The sequence below is a fragment of the Hylaeus volcanicus genome, chromosome 6 (genome assembly GCF_026283585.1).
Source record: "Hylaeus volcanicus isolate JK05 chromosome 6, UHH_iyHylVolc1.0_haploid, whole genome shotgun sequence".
Lineage (NCBI taxonomy): Eukaryota > Metazoa > Arthropoda > Insecta > Hymenoptera > Colletidae > Hylaeus > Hylaeus volcanicus.
In genome coordinates, this window is record NC_071981.1 from 25027405 (window position 1) to 25048430 (window position 21026).

A 21026-nucleotide genomic window follows, 5' to 3' on the forward strand; every position below is an offset into this window, starting at 1 on the left:
TTAAACACGGTCGGCTCTTTACTAGGACTGTACGAGTTTATAAGTAAAGTCGAGCGGGGAACGGGTAATAAATCCAGCAATTGCTGTAAATTGAAGAACTCGCACGGGGGACGACCGGCGCGTAAAAAAAGCTTTTACTTTGTGCGCCAGTTGGTTAGCCTGGAGAAGTCATCGGATCACGCGATGTCAAGTGCGACGATGTTTCTCGTTACGAAGAACAAGTTACTCTTACACGTTTTAAAGCTACTCTTTAGTGTGTCAAATTAAAATTTCTATTGAAATTAAAATTTTCTATTCGAACGAAAATTTTCTATTGCAAGTAAAAATGTTCAGCGATATCTATGAGCTTTGCCTGATAACATTGAATTATTAATTTCATAAATGAACACTATTTCCAAGCATTTATGGCGCTGGCAGCACAGGTGCCTCGGACCAAAGCGTGTTATCGTAAGTAAACAGTGATTGCTTACGGTGCACGGCAGTTCAGTAACAACTTCTACAATTTTTTACCTTTGATCCTATTTTCACCTAAGTGAGTTATAAAAACCGTATGCTTTTACTACTATATATTCGTGCATTTTCACTTGCAACACAAGCGGTTTTTTGTTATCAAAGTTACATTCATAGGTTAACAGACAAAATTGTATTCAAATAATGAATAATAAATAAAAAATTCTTTGCAACATTTATTTCATTGAATAGTTAAACTTGTATTTATACATTGTAAAGAATTGCATTCAATTATTCAAAATATGTATGCAATACGTGTCTATTGTTTATTTGTTATTCAAAATCTGTATCTAGATAAGATAATTTTGTCCATCTCTGCTATTAATTGTCACTCACGTTTTCTATCGTTCATCTACACGTTGCTTAAACAAGTCTTTATTTCTGAATGGTAATCAAAGTCATACACACTGCACATGTATGTATAAGTGTATAACCCACGTAAGGGCTAAAAGTATGACCTTAATCGGCAGAAGGGTTATGTAGTTTTCATTTGTCTTAATCCGAAATTTTAGCTTCGTAGAAATTAGTCTGATAGTCAACGTGTTAAACTATCGTATTAAGTGACAAGGCATTCCAGTGATACGATAGCGATGAGCAACGGTGATCTAATCTTTCTCGAGTAAAATCATTTGAAGATAAGGGCGCCGACATCGCATAAACCGATAATTTATTATATTATAGAGAGTGAGTCACGGAAATGAGAGTTTCTTGGTACAAACATAATCGTCATAGTTTTGTTTCTCCCAAAGTCATTCTTTTCTATGTACAAGTATATTTCAACAACAAAAACATGATAAATTAAAACTCTTTGGGCCCAATACGTTAGGAGAAAGCAGGAACTTCCCACAATGCCATTTATAACATTATTCACGACTTACCCTGTATATGTATAGGGTGGTCACATGCGTCGTACTATAAAGAAAATAATTGTACAAGAAATTACGATACACTTTGGGCTCCATAACAGCGCGCCATGTCGAGGTTATGTTTTATAATAGCACTTAAGACTGTTCATCGTCTTTTATGTAGTTTTTCTTTACTACCACATATGTATTTTGCTTTCTCCATAAATTCCAGTCCTATCCTCTCACAACTATATACGACATAGCCGATAAAAAGTCACTTCGAATTTCAAAGATTTTTTATCGATTGCTCCATCGATTCAGATGGACAGAATGTTTTCATTACACCCTATACAGGATCAGCGCAATGACACATCCGTTCACGCAACGGCATACTTGGATGATAATAGGGACTTACATACAGGGTGTTGTTTTTACACCATACGTATCTATAACACTGCTGCATTTTTCTAAAATACCAAAAATAAGGCAAATGTCCTGATTAACATTAAATTTCTTCAGAATAATATTTTTCATAAAAGAAAAGTCTTTGAAAATTTTATGTAAAAGATGAAAATTTTGCAGGGACTGATCTGGCATTCAACGTCATATAATTTAAAAAAATATCTTTTGCCTTGAAAATTTAAAATATAACCCAGATCTATCTTTTCTCTAACGGTTTATATACCTCTAAAAAAAAAAAAAAATATTGAAATGCTCGTGTTTGAGGAAACACACTGTAGATCATGCTCGATCCAGCAAGTATTTATTAACGCGTGGGCGGTAGATCGCAGCGCGTATTTGCACGCGAGTTCAACATTCACGTTTAGTAGTCGCTGGACGATAGACTGGACTGGACTAAACAACGCTATTGTCGTAAACAACTTTTCAAAACAAGCTACGTTAGTGCAGCGAATCTCAGTGAACCCTATTTCGACCGCTATAAATACAACACCATCTTTAAATACAGTCACAGTTTCATTGATGAAACTGTCACACGATATCGTACCAATGTGAAAATTAGTCGTTAAAGTAAGTGATCGATAGTGAACTATATTCCTAAATAAGTTTTCAAATTGGTTCATAATTGTGATTGAATTAGAATATTAAAATTGGATGAAATTTGATATTGATCGCATCCTTTGATTACGTACTTCGTCATCGAATTGCTTAATTATCAACATGATATCGATATCGTTCCCATCGCTAGCTACAGGGTGTTGGCCCATGCGCGTGAGTCGTGAATCGTGATCCACGTAAATTTCGTAAACCCACGTGTAGCAACTTCGCGATACTCGCTTAGCGTTCCTTTCCACAATCGTACACCAACTGTTCTTTCCTACTACGTCTATCTCATTGTATCTCTGCTCAATGAACGTATACGTCTGTCCGTAAAGTTTTACTTTCGCAACGCCTTTCCCTTTTCCTGTGGTTGGTCGAGAGTTTCTTGGAAGACCAAGTTCTCCACTTTTACGCGCGCATTGGGAAGTGTCACGCGTCTCTACGCACACACGAGCAAAACCAACAGCAAACCAATGAAACCAAGCCTGTCTCACTCTCTCGTTGCAGCTAAACGTTAGTCTGCACGCGGTAAGATGGCCGTGTACAGGCTGTGCTCACCGTTTGGTCGCGTCTGTTTTTCTCTGTACTTTCTTACGGTCGCAGTGCTGTGTCAGGAGCAACATTCGTCTGGTAGTCGATACTATAGTCGTGATGGTGTCTACGTGCCAACGAACGGGACGGATTATCGGACCGACACGTATATTTACAAGGACAGGAGGTACGGTTACCGTCCCAGTTACCTGGATCCTGTTTACAGAGGACACATCAAACCAACGGACGATCGGTATCACCGCCAGGTAAGTCGGACAATGCAAAAGAAAAGAGCCAGTGATCAAATCACGTCGTAAACATTGTGCTTTCTTTTGAATATTTGTGTATCTACGGTCATTCCAAGAAATATTAGGTCATTGTATGTAACGTAGCTTCCTCGTTACACACAGCGCTAAAACAGATAGGCGAAATTCTCATCTAGATGAAAGTCTCTAACATTAAATGAGTGATACATAACTTGTGATAATATTATGTTTCTCGTTGAACGATTCGTGTGTAGCGCGTGCGAAGAATTTCGAGAGACTATGATATTGTAAAAAAAGAAAGTACAGACATTAATTTTCGATTATTTTGTCTGAATCGTGAAAAGTTTCCTTCTAAATATAAGTTATGTAAATAGTAAAGTCTGTAAATAAAGTCCTGCCAAAAGTATTTTGTATAAAAATTTTGTCTAGTATTGCTTCATAAGTTTTCTTGAACATTTTCTTTTTAAATTGAAAATACCATTTCCTTTATTGTGTAACATTACATAAAAGTTAGAAAAAACTTCCCTATAAAAGGGTCCTTCCATTTAAGGATGTTATAAATTTTAATACCCATATCCTAGAATTACTATCCAATTCATTTTGAAAATAAAGAGTAATTAATTACTTGTAGGACACACCTGCAAGACTTCCTCTGCCTGGAATACTAGGTGGCTGGCGAGAAGATCTACAAGGAAGAGAACGGCCAGATTCAAAAAATTTACCTAGAGACGTAACAGTTGACACAAATTATGGACAAATACAAGGATTCAAGGTGTATATATATGATGATCCGCAAGCAAGACACAGACCTTGGAGTTTGCCAGTTGAAAGAGTTACAAAACATGTTAACGTATTTCTGGGTATTCCTTATGCCATGCCACCTATTAGGGAGGGTCGTTTCAAGCCTCCCAGACCTCACAGAGGTTGGCAGTTAATGCAAGCTGTCGATTGGGGTCCAGCATGTCCTCAACCTAGTGCATATACTGGTGCCACTAAAGGAATCAGAGATGTAGACGAAGATTGTCTATATTTAAATATTTTTACACCAAATATTGATTCTGGACTTGCTCAACCATATGCTGTAATGTTTTACATTCATGGTGGAGAATTTACTCACGGAGCTAGTAACTTATTCCCTGCTCATATGTTGGCTGCATTTTACAATGTAGTAGTTGTATCTATTAATTATCGATTGGGAGCATTAGGATTTCTGAGTACAGGAGACGAGAACAGTCCTGGAAACTATGGAATTCTAGATCAAGCTATGGCACTACAATGGGTGTATGATAATATTAGGGCTTTCAATGGTAATCCAGAAGCAATAACACTTTTTGGACCTGGTGCTGGTGCAGCAAGTGCTGGACTGCTAATGGTTTCACCTAGAACCAGTGAAATGGTATCCAAAGTAATAGCTCAATCAGGTTCTGCATTGGCAGACTGGGCAGTTATAATAGACAAATACAGAGCACAGAATACATCCAGAGTATATGCTGAAATGTTGGGCTGTAGTATAGAAAGCAGTTGGAAATTGGTGCAGTGTTTGAAAGATGGTCGAAGCTTTCTAGAATTGGGTAATTCTGAATTGAAGCCACATATTGGAATGTTTCCATGGGCTCCTGTGTTAGACATTAATTTCACTGTACCAAGCGATAATTGGTTTGAAGACTGGAGAGCATCTGATTGGCGTTTCTTTCTTGAAACACCAGAAAATAGTATTAAAAATTATAAATTCAAACAGAACTTGGCATACATGGCTGGTGTAACTACTCAAGAGGCATCATATATTATATGTACGTAATTTATAATTTCACTTGCCATATTTATATTTTAATAATCATTTTCTGTAATTTCAGATAACAATGTTACACTGGCAAGGAATCAATATGTAATAGATCCAGAATTATTCGATCAAAAAATTTGGGAACTCGTTCTTCGGTACAATTACACCCTCAATCCTCAAGGCGTTTATGAAGCTATAAAGTATATGTACACATATTGGCCTGATCCAAAAAATATTACACACATTCGCGATCAGTACATCAATGTAAGTTTTATGCATTGCAATTATAACTTTAGTTTTTATAATTGTATTTTTTATACAAATTAATGTCATGTTGTCTATCCAGCTATTATCAGATTTTCATTACGTGGCTCCTTTTGACAAAATTGCAAAGTTATTGGTAGAGAGACACGTACCTACTTATTTGTACGTGTTAAATACTACCATAGAAGCACTAAAACTGCCACAGTGGCGTAGAGTACCTCACGATACTGAACTTCTTTGGCTGACTGGCGCACCTTTCATGGATATCGGTAGGTGTGCGATACTTGAAAATTCTCTTTTAAGATATCGTATGATAACAAAATGCTATCCTTTCAGAATTTTTTCCTCAGAAATGGAAATTGAAGCGAGACATGTGGACAGACAACGATCGCAATATGAGTCACTTCTTCATGAAAGCGTTTTCCAATTTTGCAACCTATGGGTATGCTCATTAATATCTTAAAATTTTTTTTTTTTTTTTAATGGAGATCATGTTATTAATTATATTATAGAAATCCAACACCGTCGCAAATTGTGGGGTTACACTTCGATGTTGCTAGGCAAGGGCAACTACGCTATCTGAACATTAATACTACTTTCAACAGTTCAATTTTATTCAATTATCGACAAACTGAAAGTGCATTTTGGTCCGCTTACTTGCCAACTGTTATTGGTCGTTTAGTGCCTACGTATCCTCCAGTTACCGAAGTAAGCAAACTATTTTCTTTTTATATCTCTTGTGTAAGATATTTACACTCGAAAATATCTTTATTTATTCAATTCTACGTTTATTACAGTATTGGTGGGAACCGAAGCAGCCTTTGCAAATTGCGTTTTGGTCAGTTTCTACCGCGTGTCTGCTGTTGATTGTACTATCCGTTGTGTGCTGCATGCTTTGGCGCAATGCCAAGAGGTAAGAAAAGGTAAACAGAACCAAAGCTCTTACTACATTTATCTGTAGTGCATGCGGGAGATGGTTCTGGTTTTACTATCGAACTACACGAATTACATTGTAAGGGATCGTAGGTTTAATCCATTTAAAAATTCATATAAGAATTTCATGTATTAATCCAATTTCTGCTTATAATTCAAGCAGCAAAACCAGGGCTGCCAGAATATATGCAGGTAATTCGAGCACTGATCATATGGTGTCTGGCATATTATTGTGTACTTTACAGCACAGCTTCTAAATCTTGACAATGAGTTTCTCTGATAAAATAATAAAATAAGAAGTTTCGACAACCATAGTTTATTTCTTTATAGACGTTTCAATGTGAACATTTTGGTTCATATCAATATGATAGGGCACAAAAAAAAAGTTTAAATACTCTGCCATGTAACGGTAACCTAGACAGAAATAAACTGTGCTTGTTAAAACTACACATTTTATTATTTTGTTTTTGAATATGGCAAGCAACACATACTATATGACTCAATTTCTCTCACTTCAAAGGTTACAGTATCTTCATTTGGCATTTTCACAGTATTATTTGCTCATTCACTTTCTACACTTACTGGGAGGTATTTGCAATTAGTAGGTGGTACATATCTTTACTGTCTTCTGCGATTCCGTTTGCAGACAATCTGATCACTACTATAGCGGGGACATCTTGATGGTACGAGACGATGAGCCCTCGGAGGGAATCGAGAATCTGACTCGTCCCTCGAAGGAAAACCTTTACGAATATCGCGATGCACCAAATGTCAGATCCAGAACGCCGCGACAAAATGAATCGAAGCTTCAAGAACGATTAACACAGAACAGGAAGTTCAGTTCAACCCCGTCCCTCAGAAGCAACTCCAATATATCTTTGAAGGACATGCGCTCCGACGGATTTGTTACCAGCTCACCCAACGGTCATCCCAAGATAAACAAAGCGATGAGCCAAACTTCGTTATCTAAAAGCAAAAGCAAGACACAGCTAGTCCAAGGTGTTCCACAGACGGCTGTATGATAGCCTTTTATCGTGTGTAATTGGACGTACTTTTCGAAACTAGTACAATGGATGTCAATTTATATGAAACAAAACTCTAGTAGAGTGATGCTGATCGTTTTATAAACGATTACAAAATTTTCGGAAACCGTGATTCTTTATTTATATAAGGAATACGTGGAAACTTTACTAACGATCGAAAAACTTAGAATGAACAAAAAAATAATAATTTTGAACACAAAGCTGTGATCATCTGCATTGGTTACAATTTCCCGAAAGGTTAAGAAATATCCCGTGTGTACGGGATAAAAAAAAATGCGCGAACGACTGAATTTAATTAATATTTTAAGTTTCAGCTAAATATTTAATCCGTCCATAGAAATGTCGTTGTTACGCGTATGTAAAAACTTCTATTTTTTATCTAACACTGTACATATCGATACTTATTTTATACCTTTTTTACATTGATTTTATTCTTATAAGGATCGTCGTTGTGCCTCGTAGAATATATAAATGTTTTTTAAGGAGAACAATACACGCCACAATAGTAATATATTATACAATAATACAAGTCACGTCCGTGTAACTTTAAGAATCAATTCAATAGCCATAGGTTTAATAAAGTATGGGATTTTATATCTCTTTTCACTACGAAAGAGGTATCAGTGGCGCGTTATACTTCATGGGACTTCAACTGAAATAAAATATCAACGTCCCATCTAAAGAAAAAACGAAGAACTTTAATATAAAATAAATATTTAATCCAGCCTAATCATTCAAAATACTTCGGCAGGTGGTTTCTCTGTTTATAGGTTAACGCGTCACTGCACACTACTACATATCTAAACGGCGTATTTCTATACACCATCGTTTATAGTATTATTAAAGAACACGCGTAATTTGTAGTTGAACCGATCTCATTATTCTCATTGTCATAATTTCATTGACATAGGTTCACAGTTTAACCATTTGTAGTACCTAATTATACAGATGTATATTGTTATATCTTGCGAGAGATTTTATATATTTTGTCTAGCATATAAAGCTCATTCCGTACTAAGCAAATTTAATTGTATTTAACTAGTGTATTCGGTACCTTTTACACATAAATTGACGCTCTTACCATATTAATCTTTATTTGTTCTAAAAATAGAACTATTTTGTATTGCATACATCACGTTCTTGTAGATGGCATTAGTCATAAGACTTTCAAAAATGTACATTTCATAGTAATTTATTATAAATGTTTCAAAGCGTACAAAACTCTTTTTCGAACTTAAACGCGCTACTGAAGCGCTTCTGCCATGTCTATCTTGCTGACCATGTTAATTGAGTACCCCAGATTTAATATTAAGCCGTGGAACATGTATTGTATGTATTACGGTATCATAGACCGTCGTTAAATAAGTTTTTGTAAAAAAAATAAATAAATAATAAAACCAAGTTTGACATGTTCTAATTATTGGTGACGCATCAAGTACACTTATCAGTTTATCATTTGCATTTGCTTAGATACCTCTTTTTATAATTCTCTGTTATCAATTACGCGATCCGTTCCCAATTACAACAACATTCATTGTTTACATTTAGTTGATAGGTATCGCAATAATTGCAATGTCCGTAGGCGATCCTTTTGATTTATCACGAATTATTATTAAAAAAGACGAAGAAAGATGAACCCGAAGAAGGTAAAATTAATAACAGATGCGTGTATCATCTTTTTTCCCTTAAATATGTTGTTCGTTCATATCGTGAACCACACACAGAAACGTGTAACCAAGAACAAGGAACGAGTAGATCGCGAAGAACAAAGTAAATACAAATTTGATCCTCTGGGTCTGGAGGTTAAACATCCTGGGACAGCGGTATTGCTTTTGCAATGTCAAGAGCAACCTATACTCTTAGCTGCGGCCGCTGCTCTCTCCAAGTATGGCAGCAAATCTCAAGGAAACCTAGAGGTCCTGTTCGACCTCGAAATTGTAGCAAGCGTTATCCCGCTAATCGAACACGAAAATCTATTTACTCGAAGGTTACTTGCCTAATTCAACTCTTAAGTAGCTGTAGCAGGTCATAAATCTACTATTTATCAGGATATTATATGTTCTATCACTCTTTAATTTGCTACTGCAATATTTAGATTTGCTGCAAAGCTGTTGGCAGAGATGGCAGCCATTCCCAACGTTCGCAACTTCCTGCTAGACAGCACCTACTATATTCCACATTTTGCAAATATTTTGGTCAACGACAAAGACCTCTTCATGCAGGAATTCTCCTCTGCAATATTAGCAGAAGTGTCAAAGGACATGTTCGGCGTCGCACAATTATTGAAACAATGTTTGGATATGAACTTCCTGTTCAAGAGACTTCAGTCTCCAGATCCGGACGTGAAAAAGAACAATTTAGAAATTATGCACAATCTCTTGCGAGATTCTACTGGAGCCAAAGAAATGATAGAAACAAAGGTTTGTTTAGACGAACAATCGATTTCGTGAAATTTCATTAATTTGGAAACTATACACCCTCCATTGGAACATGAAAAGCGATTAAACAAAATCTCATCTAGATGTAACAGAATTACAAAACGACGAAATTACGAAAAAAAACATTAAGAAAACAGCAGAATTTTATATCACTTTCAGGATTTTAATTTGAATCTTCTATACGATCTTTTCGACTCGCCTTATCGCGAAATCCAAGGATTAGCATTGAATATCGTGGGTGAGCTGGTCAGTAGGAACCAAGATGATCACTTGCAAAACCTTTTCAGAAGATCGAACGGTCTCCAGGCTTTGCTAAAGTTTTTAGATGTAAGACTCGATCTAGTGCATTCATGTAACACTTAATAGCACACCTCTTCCAATTCAGAAAGAAGAATGCGTAGACCTTCATTCGGAGGTGCTCAGAATTCTCTGTTTGGCCTCCGATAATCCTGCAACGATCGATTTACTCAACGACATCGGAGGCATTAAAAGGCTTCTACAGTACACACAAGACACGCCAAACTCGAAATTTTTCGTGGAAGCTCTTGATGTAGTCGTTCGCCTATCGCACACTCCCCTAGGCAGAAAAGTAACACGTTTTGTTTACCGTTGCTATAAATTAAGACATTCATTGTCGACTCAATTTCATTAAACTTTCAGCGAGGGGGACACAATCTTGAGAATTATGATTATATTTAATATCGTTATTTCATTTTCATGATTGGGATAACCAAAAGTTTTTTCCAATTTTTTTTCTTTCTATATCCATTTTCAGCAAATGTTCAATCTGAATAACAGTATTTAAATTTTATCCTGTGCATACCATTTCGTAATTTTCGAACTTCTCTTCCATATCAAAATAATGAAGTATTTTTACTTTACTTTAGATAGCAAGTAGACAGTTGAAAAGTTACGCTATTCTTCTATCACAACTGATTTAACGTTTATTTATTCGAAAGGCACTGTACACCTACGGGATCATCGATCATTTATTGCTGACATTGTCTGGCAACGTGCAGTCCAATATCTACGAGATCAGCTGTCACGGTATCGGTATGATGACTCTTCACAACGACGCTGCTAAAGAACTGACCGAGAGCAATTGCATAAAGAATGTTTTAGGTATTCGAGAAGCTACCAGTCTCTTTGAACGATTATCTACTTCGCTAATTCGAAAAACATTTACAGATATACTGAAAAATGAAAACTTGAAATGGACTATAAGACAGGCAGCCATGTTTGCATTGAACCGATTGCTAAAGTGTGACATGAAGAATTGCCACTATTTCTTGGATACCCATGGACAGGTAGACACGTTGGACATCCGAGATCGTTTGAACAGCTCTAGAACTGTCATTTAGATGAAGAATGCTTTCACATTCCCTTAGAATTATCTCGTATGGCTGATGAAGCAAACAACGGGAAAAGTTCCTATAGAAATATTGGTGGGAGCCGTCGAGTCCCTAACAACAATCGCCAGGAATCGATCGTTAAGAAATGTCATCGTTAACAGCAACACGGTGGATACAGCGTGCGCATCGTTCGAAGTAAATCCCTTCGGTATATTTACATAAGAGAGATAAATCAACAAAATTTTGGTTGATTTACGGAAAAATTGAAAGAATATAAAACCTTGGAACTAAAACGGATTCTTGTTAGTTGACGTGTCCAATGATGAACGACTACAAAATCGCCTGCTGCAATGCTATAGCCATACTGTGCGTAGACAAGATCGGAAGGTCCGCTTTCCTGAAGGCTCATGGACCGCGCAAATTATACAATTTATTGGTCGACGTCAAATCGATCCCAGTAAGGAATGCAGCCGTTCAATTGATACAATTGTTATGCGCGGATCCGAGTCTAGCGGACGCTTTCGTTCAAGCCAGATATTTAAACTTGTGAGTCCATTTTGGAACCTTAATATACAGATCGGGACACATGTTCCCAATCGTTCCAATAACCGATAAAAACGATACCCAAGCATGGTGAACAACCGCACGACCGCAATAGGCGTGCCCACGTGGGACACGTGCATAGAAGCGCTCTTCGACTCGCACCTGCCAATCAAGTTTGCTTTCACCGGACGACTTTCTCTGCACGATGTCACCCAAAACGGATTTTACGTTCTTCGTAGAAACGTCTGCCCGTACGGCCGTGTCTTGTTACCGTTATATATGTATATTCCATTAAAAGTATTGGGTTGTTCGGAAAGTCCATGCCGATTTTTGATAGGTGGCGCAGGTCTGAATATGTCGAAGTTCCTGAAAACAAATAACATATATATGTACATCCCTTAAAAGGTGGAAAGGTTGTGGAACAAAATGGTACCTATGTAATTCAATAAATATATATTACAATTCAAATTGTGCCTTTGAAGTTTTCTTAAAAATTGGCACGAACTTTCTGGACGACCTAATATAAAGTTTTGCAGGATAAAGTACCTATCGACACGAATCTACATATTCCAACATACCCGAGACACTCGACAGTTATCTCAAACATTAAATATAATTTATAACATCATAATCTTCAAATAACTTTGAGACTTGGGTGATAAATTTGGGTACTGAATTCTGTGATATACCAATGGAAAATTCTTAACACAAATAGCTTTCATTTTCTTTCCATGCTGGCCATCCGGTTTCAACCTTGATCAGGTTTCCGATATTGGACGATATCTTTCGGTTCAAGTTCTGCCCACTGGAGCCTGTTTACGTCGTGAACTGTGTTCAGGCTTATGAATCAAGCACTAATTTACCATCTCCGAGTCGATCAATTTTAGAAGGTTACAATGTTTATTTGCTCTTGTCAATTGCGATCAACGCGTGTCATATCTTTGGTTCCCTAGATCCCGTTCAGATGAGCATAGAAGACCTTACCCGTACAGGAATATTCATGTCCAGCGAATTGCAAAATCTAGTGATGGACTCGAAATTCGGTCGTCTCCAATGCGACTCTTGCCTCTATGATTACGTAGAGTTATTCAAGTGCAAACTCGTCGCGGCAGAGTCTAAATGCGTGTATGTGTCTTTTAAGGAAGGCATGGCTTTATAGCGAATAGTTCCAAAGTTCAAAAAGCTTTCTAATGCTTTCCTACACCGACGCTCCAGATATCTATTCACATAAAAATCTGCGCGTTTATGACTACTCTATAACTTCTACTACTTTCGTGCAATCTGATAATCTGTCAGTTCGTAATTGTTAATACGTGTTTCGATCCAGAACATCAAAGGTAAGACAGGGATTGGCGAACGTAAATTACGTGGCTTCGCGCGCCAAGATGTTAGCAAAGTTTGTCGCGGGGAAAATGTCGGGACCTGACCCCCTGATCGGATGCGTGGATCATCAGCTGGAGATCCACTTGAAGGAAATCAAAGCCACCATAGAGACGAGCATCATACCATTGGGGATGCTCAGGGTCGGTTCTTACCTAGAAAGAGCCTTGCTTTTCAAAGCGATAGCTGACAGAATACATCTACCAGCTGCTCTGGTGCGAGGAGAGTATGGGAAAACTTGGGTCGAAGTAGCGGTTCCACAGGTATCTTAAAATTATTTTACAAACTCAGGAATAAATTCACAAATAATGATAAATTAATAAATCTTAACAAACTATATGCTTTAGAAAACACTGATCTTTTAACTTCTTTTAACTTCTTTTAACAATTATGCAGGTGGAAGGACCAGTCGAAGAAACTTCGTTTAAACCTTATCTCGACAGAGACACCTCTTGTCCAGAAATTGTAACATTACAAACTATACCACCGTATTCATACAAGGACTCTGATAAGGACGCAGTTTCAATCGATAACCGTCAAACTGTTTTCCCGACGAAGCTGATGAAGCCTAATTTCATCGTCGATCTAATGGACTCGCCTGGAGATCTAATCCCAATTAACTGTCACCGAGCTAGGTTTTATTACGAAACGCAACGGGTCTGCGACAAACTATGTCGCGATTGACATATTCGTTGATTCGAAAAAAATGATCAGACTGTTCGGAACACATATTGAATTTACAAATAGTCGGTTAAATTAAAATTACTCAAATAAAGACGTTGCGTCCCATGTTGTTCGAATAATATTAAACGAAAAACTAATAAATTGTAAATCCAATGTATACACTGAAAAGGCAAATTAATATAACAATATTAATACGTAATCGCAGGACTGCAATTTGTGTGCGCGAACTGTTTATTTTTGTTTAGATAAATCTATTACAAAATCGATTCGCTGAATTCTCACTCACTCTCGCTCTCTCTTTGGGTTATAGAAAGTTGATGATAGTTTACAAAATTACGCTGTAATAAAATACAAATACATTATTTACACTAGTACACTAGTCCCATTGAACTATAAGACACAACTAAACGGATCAGTTTAGTACGTCGCTCAAATAAATTACTTTTCATTGCAGCAGGGTACACTCCCATTGTTAACACGCTGACTGCAGAGAAAATTTAATTGAAAAATTGCTTGTGAACTCGCATTTATTACGATATTTAAGAAAGACGCGTGAACGGTCGCTGTGTAACGGTGCCGATACTGCCAACAGTCACAAATTAAACAAAATTAAACAAATGTCATTAAACAATGAACAAGTGTCACGATGCCAACTCTATTAAATGCCCATATCGTTTAATCGAAACATTTGGTGTAATGTAGACAGCATCATTGCCTCCAGATTTGAAAGGTTGATCAGAAATGTGCAGCTAATTCACTTGCGTCATAAATATCGTTCATAAATGGCAATCGCTGTATTAAGACGTTCTACTAACTCCGCATAGCAATTCAATCGCAATCAAAGCTACGAATCGCAATTCGATTCACTGGGATGTGTAGAATGGCAATGTTTTGGCGTCTCCTAGTCTCACGAGTCCCAGGAAACTCTTTTCCGCTTCGAGTAGAGCGTATCTCGACGAACTGCCGACTTCCTTCAAGACCAAAATATCGTTCTTGTTCAAACACGTCACCTGGGCGGAGAAACAGGACTGACTGAAGTCCCTGTCTTTGCCTGAATTGTAATTCTAAAAATAGAATTTTCCTTTTTACTTCCTTTGCCTTTGTCTAGCATCCCTAATACTCGATTTTTTGTTAACGTAATTAATTCTTCATGGTACAATTTGATATCAAAATTAGTGTAAATTTATATTTATCTGAAGCGTTGGTTAGACAGTTGATTAATTGGCCGGTTGAAAGGACGTCAGATAGCCGGATAGAATGTTAGACTTGAAGTAATGGATTAGTTGGATTAAAGCAGTATGTGCCAAACAGGTTGTAATACTACGTTACGTAATAATATGTTAAAGTGCTTTTGGCAAAGCACACACCAATCTCACGCATTGCTTACATGCGAGGCCTGACTCTATGCTATGGTTAATATCGATTCACTAGGGAGCGTCCGCTTACCATGCACTGCAAGATCGGTCGATCGTTCACCTCCAAATGAAACCCAGCTTCGAAATGCTCGTCCATGTAATGAATCTGCGCGTATACCAGGTACAAACCGTCCTTGTTTATCACGAGACTTCCGTTGTTCTTCATGTCGAAGTGCTGATCCATACGAAGACCCTCCACCCAATCGCTCGCTCTCCACGCCTTGAAGACTCTATCGTCGTGACGGACTCTCGAACTTCCGGTGTCATTTTTTCTTCTCCCTAGCAAGTTCTTATCGGCGCCGTAATGTGCGGCGAAGGTTTGTCTGGACGTGTGCAGGTTCTTTCGAAGCCTGCGGGCAGGTTTCTTCGGCTGTTCTTCTGTGCTTCGGATGTTCGAACTCTGTCCATCAACGGTAAGGGCACCGTGAACGGATTCCGAGTGGGTGTAATATTTCTTGGGAGGATGCCTGCCTCGAACTTCGAGCGACCTGCGCAACATAAAGAAAAATCACGTTCTCTTCTTACAGTGTCTTGAAACCGTCTGCTTAAAATTAGTGTAACGATACCAAATGAAACAACTCACGTGTCTTGCTTGTCCGCGACAGACCAGTCCTCCAGACTCTCGCGAAGACTAGACCCAGACGCGATCACCCTCTTTGAACCATGTTTATGTGCACCAATAGACCGTTTACGTTTCTCAGCCGCCTTCCACTCCAGGAAATCTTTCAAGCTTTCAGTGTCGGGAACGTCCCGTTTTTGCTTGGTACTATTCTTTTGCTCCTCTGCGTGATCCTCGGAAATCTTTTCCGCGACTTTTTCCACGTGTGGTTCCCTTTCGGCATTCTTGTGGTTCTCCCACATGTTTTTCTTCAATTCTTGCTTTACCTCTGCCTTGTGGACAGCTGCCAACAGTATCCTCATAGCGTCGTTTGAGGTTGGCTCTGGAGGAGACGGGACAGGGGCAATCGTCGACAACGAATCAGGGAAATCGGATGGTCGGGCACCGTAGATAGGTGTAGAGTGGTCCGAAGAATATTCGGGCCAATGCGAACCGTCGTAGTCGGCATACTCGTATTCCATGTCATCGACGTCCAATTTATCCGAGTTGTCATTGTCCACTTTGTCGGAGTTGTCATCGTCACTGGACTCTCCAGCGTACACCTGCAGAAAGAAAAAATGATATATGAGCTGTTCCTTCTACAGTCAGGGTTTATCCGTTTTTGTTATTATGTTAGGCTTCATCAGTCATTCATCAAACATGCTTACCGTATATAAATTTCCATATCTTTCCAGTGTTTCCGTATGTTTGTTACAAGCTTATAGAATGTTTGAATATCCAAATTTGTACTACTTACTAAGTTCCTGTGAGGTCGTAATTATACAAATGTTAAACAGCAATTATAAACGTTATTGACATTTCTCTACAACTGAAAGTATTTTTCTCACAACACATCCTTGACTGTGACGCTCCCCCTACTTTAGAAAACACTTGTTTATATTGTAGACGCGCACAAGGCGGCGCTCGAAACGATGCATGCTCCGAGACATCACAATCCCGCGACGAATTGCATAATTCATGCGATAACATTCGTATATCGAGCGGCATTCACCGCGTGCAAGTTTATCCGGGTCATCGAACCGTTTCGTGACCACACTCGGACACGTGCCTCTCGCTTATCTCCGACCTTTAATGTCATTCGTCCTCGGCGATAACCCCATTTTGTGTTTGTTATGAGAGATCCATGTGAAAGATGAGCGCCGGTTATCTCGTAATTAATACCAATGCCAGCGATTTAAACCAACGCGTACTTTGATCTAACTTCTACCGTCGATCTCATATTAAGGATCTCGTATTCTGGTAATCCGGCTTCAATTCGTTTTTTTAAACTTTTCGGAAGTATTAGGTTGTCCAGAAAGTTCGTGGCAATTTTTAAGAAAACTTCAAAGGCACATTTGAATTGTAATATACAGGGTGTCCGAAAAATGTTGTAACACCTTGAAAGGAGTGGTTCGGGAGGAGATTTGAGACAACTTTTTCCTTAGCGAAAATGCTTTGCGGGTTTTCGTTGAGGAGATATTAACGGAAAACACTGACCAATCAGAGCGCGAGTATCCCCGTGGAGCGCTCGCGGTAGCGAATTAGCGCGGCCGCCTAGCGCGTAGTCTTCGCTACCACGGCCGCTCCATCGGCATACTCGCGCTCTGATTGGTCAGTGTTTTCCGTTAATATCTCCTCAACGAAAACCCGCAAAGCATTTTCGCTAAGGAAAAAGTTGTTTCAAATCACCTTGCGAACCACCCCTTTCAAGCTGTTACAACATTTTTGAGACACCCTGTATATGTTATCTGTTTTCAGCCATTTCGACATATACAGACCTGCACCACCTATCAAAAATCGGCATGGACTTTCCGGACAACCCAATATAAACCTTTAAGAATGTGATCCTGAAGTTTTAGATTAATATTCAAAATGCTCGCAATTTAATCTAGTAATCCGTCTTCGTGTAATACGAAAGCAATTTTATTCGAACAATAGACAACGAATAAAAACAACGAGTAGCGATTAGACGTCAAATTCTAACTTTTATTCGATGAATAATAGGTAAAAAAGTATTTATGTACGTTTTCCATTTAATTTCATAGATAAGTGAGGAAATTACGTTTGAAAAGCACAGAACAGCAATGACCTACGATACACTCCAGAGCAACTACACAACGGACCAATGAGCATCCGTTGCCAGTTGCGTAGGTTAGGTCATCGAGTTTTTCTTCGCGCAAAACAAAGTGTAAACGCACACTTTCTTTTCCTCTAATCTCAACGCTCATCCTTCACGCGTCCAATACACTACTTCCGTAATATATTCACTCTCACATTTACCCACTCCCACGATTACGGCCTGCTAACGACGCAAATTATCATCGAGTTATTGATATAAATTGACGTCTGAGCGACCGTTGAATCAGCCAATGGGGCGCGCCGAGTTTAACGAAACGACAATTTTGATTTACAACCTTTTCTCTGCTTAGAACGGAATATCCTCCCGAAATATAAAGCATTATCTCGGAACCAAACGATGCCGTGCATTATCTATTGTTTATAGTTTTCGCGAGACAATTCGTACCGAGTTAAAACAGAAGAATATCTGACAAGTCTGTATCTCGACGAGGAGATGATTCCTTTTGTGCTTTCGAACGACCCATTGCAAATTGAATTTAGTTTGTGATCATTAGACTGCGGATCTGTATGCAAAATAAAATTTATTTTATTTTCCAAATATTATAACATGAACTTTATTATCAATCTTTTTTATACTCTTGTATATTGTTTGCATTTTGTAGTTTCTTGCACATTCAAATTTCCTACGAATGCATAAAGATCCGCAGTCTAGTGATAAATATGATCTAGTGATCATATTTGACATCCTTACGCCTTTAGCCATTTTATATTACAAGACTTACAACAATCGAATAAGGAAAAAAGGTTGAAACGAAATCGTTAAAAGTTTTTGAGATGTATCGACTGACCCGTTCCTCGAAAGCTTTCAGCTCGTCCAGAAGATCCTCGCCAAGAAACCGATGCTTCAAACTCTCCACGTCGCGCTTCAAGTCCTCGATCTCGCGTGCATTGATCAGAGAGCGTCGCAATTTCCAGGTTTCCAGTCCAAAACACAGAAAAGCGATGGTCAAAGCGGCAACGCTCAGTATCGTGTTCCTATCGGGCCTGAACCGGTGCTTGTTGAACCCCTGCTCGAGCTCCGACTGCGAGATGCTCAGGTTCTCCCTGGAGAAGCTCAAGAACGAGCGCGATTCCTCCTTCACGTGGACGTCGTTCATCATCTTCTGCTTAATCTTCGCGACCTTCGTCTCACCTTCAGACAACATGGATGTCATATCGATCGAAATAAACACACACGCGGGCTCACAATGTTAACAAATCTCTAAATGACACTTGAATTTCCGTACAATAACACGGTCGAATGAAAGACGATATCCTCTATCGAGATTTCTGTATTCATTCGTCGGGAGAATCGTGTTTGCTTACGTCCACGGAGTCCATCACCAAAGTCGACGCTCTCACGAATTCTTTTCTCTTATCGATTCGCGATCGGCGTACATTATTTTTGGGAAACGGAACCAGGATGAATTTTTCGTACAACTGTTTATTGTCAATTGTTATTCGTTCAAATCTGTTGTTTGTCTTCGAATGATCGCACGCTTTTATTAATTTCGACTCTTCCATTCATAGGTTAAGTCTAAATAAATCGCTCGTTTAAGCCCGTCCAATTGTCTTCCTTTGCTTATCACTTATTGCGAGAGGTATTTTATCTAGAAGAGAAGTTTGCCCACCTCTGTTTGGTAGAGCGGTTCGCCGATGTCATCTGCGCTTTAGCATTTCTTCGCCCCCGCTCGTATGACACAATCGCTAAAAGAAACCGCGACGACGCGAGAACGATTTGAATCTAGCTTTTTCCACTCTCGTGCGGGTTCTCTGTCGCGAAACGAACGCGACAAAGGCTACACCGAAACCAACGCGAAACGCGTTATTCTCGACGATGAGTTATAAACTTTTATTCGAATAATAGATGAACAGACAAGCGTTCAACGATTCGTCAGGTTAATTCGATTCAAGACTTCGAACTCGTATAAAAATGAATTATAACTTCGTAGTATACTGCAAACACTTTTATTCTACGAGTAACAAAGTTGTTTATCCGTTTCTCGTTATACGAAGCGTGTACTTAGACGAGGATTTTGCACATCTCTGGTTGACAGGTTTGTTGGTAGTAAATCAGGCGAAGATTGTGTAATCGTCACGTTAATTTCGGTAGCCGGTTGTTCACCTGCTTCGACGACTTCCTAGGCGACGAATCAAGACGTTAAATGTCCCGCATCCTGGTCCCCAAGACCTCTTTAAAACCTGTCCGGTAAGTTTTTTTCCCCTTGAGAGAACTGCGAGCAGGCAAGAGTATCGAAGATTCGACCCTTTGGCCCCTCGACTCCTCCCCCGTTCTGCCTTTTGTCCCTTGTCTCCTCTTCTTAGTCTTGGCCGGTGTCTATGCAACGTGCGCTCGATCTTGTCGATCCTTTCCACTCGCCAACTTGTTCTTCTTGTAATCTCTCGACACACCGGAGAAATTCAGAAACGATGCCAATTTCAGAGGGGAGAACGAGTGGCGATCGTTCCACGAATCGCAATAATTGGAGATTCGAGGTTTGTAAATGAAAAGAGAAGCGAACCGATGGATGCGCGATTTGGAACGTTCTTTTCGCGGAACTTGGACTCGAGCAGTGAAAGAAGATGCAACCAGCGTGTCCGAAAGACACGAACGTACTGAGTTGGACCTGTGGAACGCGTTCGAGTTTATCACAGCAGCGCCTCGCTACTGGATCTCAATGGCGTGGGATCGGTGATTCGTCGCCGAGATGAAGCTTCCCTCTGACGCTCTATCGATACGATAGCGTGACGTCTTTACCCCCTACGTAATATTGCTCCATGACAATTTGACAATATGTCACTTATTTATTCGTCATTAATTTATCGATTTAATATCTTTTAATTCCTTATATTTTCTCCTGTCTTGTTTGATGTAAAAAATTTCACGTTGGCATCGAACAATTTCATAAACACTCGTAGACAGATTTTTTTTATATCAAGAGAACGCGTCAGGGAAAGGAGTGGAACGAATTTCTGATTTCTGAAAGACGCCATTTCCAAGAAAATTTTAGGAATGATATTCGCATAACTGCTAAAACGATAACAAATATTAATATTATTATTATATAATAATTCTTTATTTATATGTTTATATTTCATGTTATTCGAATAACAGGCCTGGGCATTTTTAAAATTATATTACTTGATTATCCTCAAAATAATATGCAACAAGAATAATTACAAGTAGTTATTTCTTATTTTCATTTCAATTTAAATATGTCCAGGCCTGATATGCGTATAAATATACATATACAAATAATTACGCAA

At 38.7% G+C, this 21026-nt stretch overlaps 4 protein-coding genes across 8 annotated transcripts; 3 read left to right on the forward strand and 1 right to left on the reverse strand.

The window, feature by feature from the left end:
• Positions 1-426: 426 nt before the first annotated feature.
• Positions 427-10942, forward strand: LOC128879017 (acetylcholinesterase). 5 transcript variants are annotated; one of them, XM_054127786.1, is made up of 9 exons: positions 427-532; positions 2922-3211; positions 3843-5001; positions 5065-5255; positions 5338-5524; positions 5592-5697; positions 5768-5963; positions 6053-6168; positions 6835-10942. In XM_054127786.1, exons 2-9 carry the CDS (start codon positions 2948-2950, stop codon positions 7208-7210), a joined length of 2595 nt encoding a protein of 864 aa, XP_053983761.1. In that variant the 5' UTR covers positions 427-532; positions 2922-2947; the 3' UTR covers positions 7211-10942. The 5 variants fall into 5 exon arrangements, with proteins under 5 accessions (XP_053983761.1, XP_053983762.1, XP_053983763.1 ...); XM_054127787.1 differs by lacking the exon at positions 427-532 and adding an exon at positions 6349-6380 and having other exon boundaries at positions 759-3211; positions 6835-7018; XM_054127788.1 differs by lacking the exon at positions 427-532 and adding an exon at positions 6352-6380 and having other exon boundaries at positions 760-3211; positions 6835-7018.
• LOC128878572 (armadillo repeat-containing protein 3-like) lies at positions 8863-11030 on the forward strand. Its single transcript, XM_054126859.1, has 7 exons — positions 8863-8877; positions 8956-9218; positions 9327-9651; positions 9829-9996; positions 10055-10258; positions 10629-10791; positions 10858-11030. Exons 1-7 carry the CDS (start codon positions 8863-8865, stop codon positions 11028-11030), a joined length of 1311 nt encoding a protein of 436 aa, XP_053982834.1.
• A 45-nt stretch (positions 11031-11075) lies between these two features.
• LOC128879020 (uncharacterized) lies at positions 11076-13152 on the forward strand. The gene is made up of 2 exons (XM_054127793.1): positions 11076-11216; positions 11329-13152. The coding sequence occupies exons 1-2, from the start codon at positions 11076-11078 to the stop codon at positions 11569-11571; spliced, it is 384 nt and encodes a 127-aa protein (XP_053983768.1). The 3' UTR covers positions 11572-13152.
• Positions 13153-13836: 684 nt separating this feature from the next.
• On the reverse strand, positions 13837-20382 carry LOC128879019 (protein eiger). Its single transcript, XM_054127792.1, has 4 exons — positions 18569-20382; positions 15627-16204; positions 15075-15531; positions 13837-14692 (listed from the first exon to the last, which is right to left on the reverse strand). Exons 1-4 carry the CDS (start codon positions 18932-18934, stop codon positions 14492-14494), a joined length of 1602 nt encoding a protein of 533 aa, XP_053983767.1. The 5' UTR covers positions 18935-20382; the 3' UTR covers positions 13837-14491.
• Between the last annotated feature and the right edge of the window lie 644 nt (positions 20383-21026).

What these genes read in the sequence shown, in the direction of transcription:
- LOC128879017 (XM_054127786.1), top strand. Translation starts at nt 2,948, where the DNA reads ATGGCCGTGTACAGGCTGTGCTCACCGTTTGGTCGCGTCTGTTTTTCT. An exon ending in TTCGCGATCAGTACATCAAT is followed by an intron (nt 5,256 to 5,337) that starts GTAAGTTTTATG and finishes TTGTCTATCCAG; the next exon opens with CTATTATCAGATTTTCATTA. An exon ending in CGCACCTTTCATGGATATCG is followed by an intron (nt 5,525 to 5,591) that starts GTAGGTGTGCGA and finishes CTATCCTTTCAG; the next exon opens with AATTTTTTCCTCAGAAATGG.
- LOC128878572 (XM_054126859.1), top strand. An exon ending in ACACTCCCCTAGGCAGAAAA is followed by an intron (nt 10,259 to 10,628) that starts GTAACACGTTTT and finishes TTTATTCGAAAG; the next exon opens with GCACTGTACACCTACGGGAT. An exon ending in TTGCATAAAGAATGTTTTAG is followed by an intron (nt 10,792 to 10,857) that starts GTATTCGAGAAG and finishes AAACATTTACAG; the next exon opens with ATATACTGAAAAATGAAAAC.
- LOC128879020 (XM_054127793.1), top strand. Translation starts at nt 11,076, where the DNA reads ATGAAGCAAACAACGGGAAAAGTTCCTATAGAAATATTGGTGGGAGCC. An exon ending in CAGCGTGCGCATCGTTCGAA is followed by an intron (nt 11,217 to 11,328) that starts GTAAATCCCTTC and finishes GATTCTTGTTAG; the next exon opens with TTGACGTGTCCAATGATGAA.
- LOC128879019 (XM_054127792.1), bottom strand. Translation starts at nt 18,934, where the DNA reads ATGACATCCATGTTGTCTGAAGGTGAGACGAAGGTCGCGAAGATTAAG. An exon ending in TGAAAGCTTTCGAGGAACGG is followed by an intron (nt 16,205 to 18,568) that starts GTCAGTCGATAC and finishes TTCTTTCTGCAG; the next exon opens with GTGTACGCTGGAGAGTCCAG. An exon ending in GTCGCGGACAAGCAAGACAC is followed by an intron (nt 15,532 to 15,626) that starts GTGAGTTGTTTC and finishes TATGTTGCGCAG; the next exon opens with GTCGCTCGAAGTTCGAGGCA.